The sequence below is a fragment of the Sinocyclocheilus anshuiensis genome, unplaced genomic scaffold, assembly GCF_001515605.1.
Source record: "Sinocyclocheilus anshuiensis isolate Anshui unplaced genomic scaffold, SAMN03320099.WGS_v1.1 scaffold13, whole genome shotgun sequence".
Classification (NCBI taxonomy): domain Eukaryota; kingdom Metazoa; phylum Chordata; class Actinopteri; order Cypriniformes; family Cyprinidae; genus Sinocyclocheilus; species Sinocyclocheilus anshuiensis.
This window is the reverse complement of record NW_015538026.1, coordinates 1,414,304-1,422,394: the sequence shown is the minus strand read 5'-3', so window position 1 is coordinate 1,422,394 and position 8,091 is coordinate 1,414,304. Positions and strand designations below refer to the sequence as shown.

The 8,091-nt window shown below is 39.7% G+C and overlaps 1 protein-coding gene across 2 annotated transcripts; it reads right to left on the bottom strand.

Annotated features, from left to right (window-relative positions):
* Window positions 1-438: 438 nt before the first annotated feature.
* Window positions 439-3,149, bottom strand: LOC107679556 (transmembrane protein 115-like). Of its 2 annotated transcripts, none has more exons than XM_016475139.1 (3): window positions 2,686-3,149; window positions 1,282-2,186; window positions 439-671 (listed from the first exon to the last, which is right to left on the bottom strand). In XM_016475139.1, the coding sequence occupies exons 2-3, from the start codon at window positions 2,136-2,138 to the stop codon at window positions 443-445; spliced, it is 1,086 nt and encodes a 361-aa protein (XP_016330625.1). In that variant the 5' UTR covers window positions 2,139-2,186; window positions 2,686-3,149; the 3' UTR covers window positions 439-442. The 2 variants fall into 2 exon arrangements, with proteins under 2 accessions (XP_016330625.1, XP_016330634.1); XM_016475148.1 differs by having other exon boundaries at window positions 2,814-3,149.
* Between the last annotated feature and the right edge of the window lie 4,942 nt (window positions 3,150-8,091).

Genomic DNA, 8,091 nt, shown 5'->3' with positions numbered 1-8,091 from the left:
AGACCAAAAAAAAAAAGAGGCAACCCATAAACATTTGTAGAGTCTTCCATACATTTAAAAAACTGAATCCCATCAACCATTAGAGCATTTATTCAGAAATGGTACTTCCCAAAAAACCTTACACAAGAGGCCAGTGGGAGAGAAGATATTGTTTTTACAAAGCAAAAGTACTGGAACACTGCAGATGTTATGTGTCAGACTAGTCCAGGGGTTTTTGTAAAGCTGAAAAACTGAGCATGGATGTCTTTGTCATTTTGTTTGGGTAATGTGTTCATTTAGTGGCAACAAGTTTGTGTATGTAAAACATCCCAAGATAATGTGTGTGTGTGTGTGTGTGTGTGTGTGTGTGTGTGAGAGAGATGTCTCCAGTAGCATTTGTGACTGTAAGGGTAAAGTGAACTCTGCAGGACAAAAAGGAGGATTGTGTGTGTGTCTTTGTGTGTTATGAATGGGTCGGAGCATCTTCAAAACTTATGATGCTGGACTCCTGTTGTCCCGTAGGATTTTGTGTGGTGCTGGGTGCTGGTGGCAAAGTCTCTCGGCTTGAAAGGAGAGGAGTGTCCGTTCGCACCTCCTCATCTTCATCATCCTCCTCATCTTCCATGCTGGGCCAAGCTGACTGGTCTTCCACACGCTTCAGACGCTCATTCAGAGCTTTCAACGCCAGTTGCCTGTATGCACAATATGTCGGTACCATATTGGTCATTGGTCGATATTAAAGATTTGTTTTAAATGTACTAAACAATTTATTGAATAATGTTGAAAATAAAATATAAATATTAGATGAATAACATAAACTTAGAAAAATTGTTGAAGTACTAAAACTAACAATTAAATAAAAACAAATGAAAGCTAAATAGATAAATTAAAAAATAATAAAAATGAAAACAGCATGTGGCAAAATTACTAAAACAAAGTAAAATAATTGAAGTTTAAGTTTTAGTAATTTTGTTACATACTTTTATCTTTATATTTTAAGTTTTCATTTCACTTTAAATTATTTGGAAACTGAAAACATAAAAATAAAAGCTAATTCAAAATATTAATAAACACTATAATTGCATATCAATAATATTAAAGTAACACTGAGCTAAGCTAAAAAAAATAACCATATTTTTCATATTGTACATTAAAAAGTTGTGATTCCTAAATTCATTTGTAGCATTTAAAACAATTAATTTTAGTTTTTAATTAGAATAAATAGTACATAATATGAATATCAACCATACCATGAAAATAACTATCAGCTTATCAGAATTGCTCAGAATTAAATCAACGTACCTCCGTCTTTCTGCATCTTGTGGGTCTGTGCCTGGTAGGCTGATGGTGATGGAGGATGGAGCCCCGACATCGTATCGCTTCACCATCTTACGGCAAACTTTCATCTTCACAAGGGCAGCGTGCACAAGCCCAGCTGCAAAGCCAACTGCTGGCTGGAGCGCCTCTGGGAAGAACGAGGCGAAGGCAAAGTGGTCCGACATGTCTCCACGCCCCCTAGGGTGCCTCTGGTAGAAGCGCAGGTAAACCCACCCAGACAGAGCACCGTACCCGCATGCTGCTAGCGGAGCTGAAGTGTCCAGTAGCCCTGCTAGCCGCAGTACAGCTATTGCTAGCAAGGCTAGTGCCGGGGCGGCTTTCAAGCGTACTTGAGGAACTCGAAGCACTGTGGTATCACCTGCAGTCTGCTTCAGAGCTACAAGAACACCCCCCAGAAAAGCGGGTGTGCCATACACCCGAACGGCAAACAGGTAGTCCAGGTCAAAGGTCGCAGCATAGGTGAGAAGATAAGACAGTGCAGATAGGAGACCGGCTGCTACGTTTACCACGGCGAAGAAGATCAGCAGCTCCAGCGCTCCCCATAATGGCTCCAAAAGCCGTCCGGCAACCATCACAATAGCAATGTTCACCGCCATGCCGAGAATATGCTGCTCCACCACCGCATGGGTCAGAAGCGTCCAAATCCAGAAGTTTGGTGGGAAAAGGAAGCCAGGTGTGACGCCAAGCAGGTAAGGGGTGTTAGCAGCCCAGGAGAGCAGGTACAGCAGGATCACTGTGGCACATATGGACTTGACCACTACGCTCGTGCTCGCGAGTGCACTCAGAAAGTGCTGCCGTGCCACTGGCAGGTAACGGTTCATCCTGATGGATTCGAGTCCTCAGTTGTAAATGCTCCAGAAATGGCAAGCCTAAGAAATCAGCAGCTTGTGTCAAATATGAGGGATACAACTAGGAGATGACACCCTGACATCAACATGCAAGCAGTGTGACCTCATCAACAGAGGTTCTGCAACATAAGCAACTTTGGGATGGTGTCTTAGATGAAGATTGTGGAGAGAAAATGACAGTATTACTTCACACTGGTCTTACAGGTGATTGTAACACTTGTGGTGAGATAAACAGATCTTAACCTCTCTCAAAAAACTAAAAACTGTTGGTTTAAATAATATTGTTACCTAGTAAATAATACAAATAATCTGATCTTCCAGTATGCATACAAATGACTTTTAAATATAAAGCTTTAGTCAAGGTAACTTTCTTACTGAATAAGTAATTGACCTTACTGACAAAACATTATTTTGACTATCTACCTGCTCAGGTCTTTCTGTCTGCGAGTTGTTAATATATAATTCTTCACTTAACTGTTACGCGTTTCTATCAGAATCACCCGAGCTACTCTAACGTTACCTGTTTATCAGCACCGTCTGCTAACACTCCATAAACCTCACCTCCTCGATCTAAATGAACACATTTTCATGTCAGTTAGACAGTTTCATGTCTTATGTAAGTCTTTTAGTCTTAGTTCAGGCACTTGCCGTTTGTTTTATGGGTAAAATACGCGAAGAAAGGCGAGCTATGAACAGCTTTCTCTCCGGTGGCATGTCCTCTCAGACCGGCCTGGAGTCGCAGTTCAGTCCGGGGATTTCCTCTCACAACAGGCCTCCAGGTAGCAGGGTTGAAGCCAGTAAGCGTGAATCCGAAACAAACGTCCAAGCTTGTCTTTTTAATATCCTAACGTCGCCATTTCTTCTGAATTAAGCTTGTGTTTTGTTGTTTGAGAATGTGGCGTTTCCAGCAAAGCACAAACATCAGATTTGCAAACGTCACCGTCCAGCTTTGCGACTGGGCGTGTCGTTTACGGCATTGACTGCTGGGAAATAAATCCCCCCACTCCCACCTCCCCGTAGTAACCAGTTTATGCTACCAGTAGTATGTTTTTTAAATTCTAGAAATACAATAGTGACTGGTTGCTACAAGTTGATACATGTAGCCTAATTATTATTTTTCTGCTAGTCACAATCTACCACGCAGATTTCGCAACAGGTTCAAGTTGCGAAATCGAAGCTGCTTGGTTTGAAAGTGACTTCTGTGTGAGCGGTGTTTCAACGCTACACTACTACTGACAATAGGCAATGGACCTTTTTGACCGTGAACTTTTGCTAATGAGATCGCATTTTTTTACCATACATTTGCTAGTAATTATTATTCATCACACAATATTACTATGTTTTCTTTAGTTACCAGTAACTATTCAAATATTCCTAGTAGTGACTTGCTTCTATGAATAGAAACTGATTAAAATAGCGATGTAATTGTTTAACAATGCTATAGCACAAAAGAAAAAAGAAAAGGCTACTAATATCGAATGACCAAATTCTAGTAATTAAATTAATATTACTAATTATTATTGGAGTAAATATTAGTCTCTAATAAGTATTTACTACTGAAATTGAAAAAGATACTAATCAATATTGGATAACATAGCTAAAATGTAAAATATAAAAATAGATATTAGTTAGTTTTAAGCAATAACTACCTGTCAAATGACATGGCAAATTAAAAGCATTGTCCTATCTAGTCCACTAGGTGGCAGACAAAAGTCATCTCACACTGACTAGTATGAAGCTTCTTTTGAGCCCAGTCTAGTTGTGATGTACTGAAGTGATTAGAGATGCACCTATTGCAATTTTCTCAGCAGGTTCCGATTTCCAATTTTTTGTAAGTGTGACCTGCCGATACCGATTTTTGCCGATTCCGATTTTCTCTCTAACAACTATAATTGACAGTATATGCAAACAAAAATCTATGCTAATTACAATGCATAAAATTTACATAATAAAAGAAATTATTAAACATTACAATTCCCCCAATCTGGACTAAGTTACAGATGTTCTCTCACTTAAACAACTCTCAAAATAAAGTGCTCTGTGACTGGAAAGAGGCAGAAATAACAATGAACTGAAAATGAGTTGCTGTATGTAACAAAACAGATGTCATTTCCCACTATGTTTTTTTTTATGGTATTTTTTCCCCCTAACCTTTTTAATGTGTCATTGTTCACATCAAATTCTTACTTTGTTTCAATTAATTCAGTTAGAATAATAAGAGAGCTGTTATCATTCAAATGAAATCAGTATCAACAAACTCCATTTTTCCACTGCTGAGGAAACAGAAGCTGCATCTGAAGTGGCATTAGATGTATTTACACAGACTGTTTAATGACGCTGAGGTGCATAAATGCATTTACACAGCAACATTTCAAATGCACAAATAATTTTATAAGATTAATGTTTGACATATTTTTTAAACATACAAATAAATTTAGGGGAAAATGCTATTGTAACGAATGATACTTTTAAATATGATCAAACCACCAGTAGGTGGCGGCAAATGACTGTTTTAATGAGTGAGTCATTTAGTCATTAATTCAACCGATTCGTTCAAACGGCTGATTCATTCAGAAATGAGGCAAGTGACTGGGCTGTCAAAAAAAAATCGAATTTCGAATATTCTTCGAATTTAAAATAAAAATCCACATTCGAATGCAAAAACGTTGCATTAAGGAGGCAGCCTTATCAGTGGCGCATGAGATGCGATGATGATGTAAGTGTCATTGCATTTTAATGTTTTTCTTAGCCTACCCAGTTGAAGCCACTAGATGCGGCGCTGCTGCATTGTTAATTACAAATATTGCAGGAAGAGTTATCACAAAAACTCGTTCTATTTTGTTGTAGATCATTAAACCGTTACGCTGCCTCAGAAGCCTGTCCGAAATCAGTTTCATGAGGTGCCTTCGGGCAAAAACGCTGCCTGCAAAGTCATTGCCTTATACGGCAGCGAGGCAGCAAGTCAGCTGCCTAAGTTTTTGGATGCAGCCAAGAGCTGCATGTTTAGAAAGCCATGTAAAATGAATGCAAGTTCAACTGAAAAAAAAACATATCTCGAGACTTTATGGCGGGGGTTTTTCCCCATCCCACTGCAACTGGTGTTTTTAATTAGTAATATTTTGCTCGATGCGTCCTCTTGTGGCCTCAGGAGAGAATCCAAAAGCTTTTCTTCATAATATTTTGATAATATTTAAGTACAGAATTCGAATTTAGTTTTTCAGCCATTTTGACAGCCCTAGTGACTGTCTTTATGAATGGGCCACTGAATCATTGACTCACTCGATTAATTCAAAAACGTGGATTCATTCAGTAAGGAAACACCGCTGTGTTGCTCGGAGACACAACAGTCTGCTGTGGCTTTGATTGGAACTATTTTTGTCAGCGAAATTGAGCAAAAACAGTCAATATTTTGTCTAAAATCTAAGTCACTTAATTTTAATTTCTTGTTTATTGAATTACTATTGTATAAAATCAGTGTCACATTGCAATCGTGTTGATATTGATATTCGTGGAAACATCCTGGTCGTGTAATGTGCTTACCTAAATCATATTTTATAAATATCTTTTTTTTTCTACAGCAGTATGCATCTATATAACTTTCTGTGAGTGCTGTTGCACTCATTTGTTTTGATTTCTGCACAGTCTCTCATCTGGCACGACATAAATACATTATCAGTCGCCGTTTACACTGAATGCAATTAAAATCAGAATCATTCTCGCGCAAAACGACATGTTTACATGCGGATATGAGCGTAAGTGTGACGTCAAAACGGACCGGCTCGGAAAAAACATATCTCGAGACTTTATGGCGGGGGTTTTTCCCCATCCCACTGCAACTGGTGTTTTTAATTGAAAAATGTACTCTGTGTGATTGGCTTTCGGCCCTTTGTATTAAACTATGCATAGGCCTACATACATGATGCTGTTTTGTTTATAGTTGTTTAAGCAACTTAATTAATTATAATTTGTTTATAAACATTATTTTAAACATTATGCACATTTTTCACAGATAGTCATGTTACCTTATGCTTTGAAGAAACGTGCATTAGTAATATTTTGCTCGATGCGTCCTCTTGTGGCCTCAGGAGAGAATCCAAAAGCTTTTCTTCATAATATTTTGATAATATTTAAGTACAGAATTCGAATTTAGTTTTTCAGCCATTTTGACAGCCCTAGTGACTGTCTTTATGAATGGGCCACTGAATCATTGACTCACTCGATTAATTCAAAAACGTGGATTCATTCAGTAAGGAAACACCGCTGTGTTGCTCGGAGACACAACAGTCTGCTGTGGCTTTGATTGGAACTATTTTTGTCAGCGAAATTGAGCAAAAACAGTCAATATTTTGTCTAAAATCTAAAGTCACTTAATTTTAACTTCTTGTTTATTGAATTACTATTGTATAAAATCAGTGTCACATTGCAATCGTGTTGATATTGATATTCGTGGAAACATCCTGGTCGTGTAATGTGCTTACCTAAATCATATTTTATAAATATCTTTTTTTTTCTACAGCAGTATGCATCTATATAACTTTCTGTGAGTGCTGTTGCACTCATTTGTTTTGATTTCTGCACAGTCTCTCATCTGGCACGACATAAATACATTATCAGTCGCAGTTTACACTGAATGCAATTAAAATCAGAATCATTCTCGCGCAAAACGACATGTTTACATGCGGATATGAGCGTAAGTGTGACGTCAAAACGGACCGGCTCGGATTCGGCAGACTGACCGGCCGGTCACCGGTCCGGGCCGATCATGGGAAAAATCGGCTAATTCCGGTCCCAGGCCGGTCGATCGGTGCATCTCTAGAAGTGATCACAAATATCTTACATTCCGTCAGTCAGAAAAGGTTATGCAGTTATACAGAGGGTGTGACCTCAGTTGTGTAGAACACCATGTACAAAAAGGTCTCGGCTGCTCCTTCACCTGTTCTCACCTGTACATCTGGGGTCTTGCGTACCCGCTGGGATGCTGACAGGTGTTGTTGCACATGTTGTGTACTCACAGGTAGGTAGAGCAGACAGTGATATTTAAGCCAGCAAGGATAACATGTTCTCACCTTCTCACACAAAAAACAATTCCTGACGTCTACAAAGATTTAGCTCTTCCACAAATTCAGTATGGTTTTAATTTCAACGGTTTATTGGTTTACTGAAGGCCATCACCAGCTACAAGACCCCATCCCCCAGCACTGAGTGTTTCTCAGCTTGTACTCAAGATCTGTGAAGAGGATGTATGCAAAGTCGTCAGGAAGCAGAAGATAAGGAAAGCCAAAGGCCCAGATGGTGTCTCTCCAGCCTGCCTCAAAGCCTGTGCTGTCCAGCTCTCATCCATCTTCACATTGATCTTCAACAGATCCCTGGAACTTTGTGAAAACCCCTCCTGCTTTAAACGCTCCACCATCATCCCTTTACCCAAGAAACCAAAAATCACAGGACTTAATGACTACAGACCTGTTGCTGTCTGGTGCAGTCACAACAACCTGGAGCTTAACACACTCAAAACTGTGGAGATGATAGTGGACTTCAGGAGGAAGCCCCTGCACTCCCCCAACTCACCATCATGGACAGCTCTGTGGCTGCAGCGGAGTCATTCAAGTTTCTGGGAACCACCATCTCTCAGGACCTGAAGTGGGACATTCACATCGACTCCATTGTGAAAAAGGCCCAGCAGAGGTTGTACTTTCTTCGCCAGCTGAGGAAGTTCAACCTGCCACAGGAGCTGCTGACACAGTTCTACTAGGCCATCATTGAATCCTTCCTCTGCACTTCTTTAACTGTCTGGTTCAGCTCAGCTACCAAATCAGAACTTAGAAGATTGCAGCGGATAGTCCGGACTGCTGAGCAAATCACTGGCACAACACTGCCCACTCTCCAAGAACTGCACTCATCCAGAGTGAGTAAAAGAGCTGGTAAAATC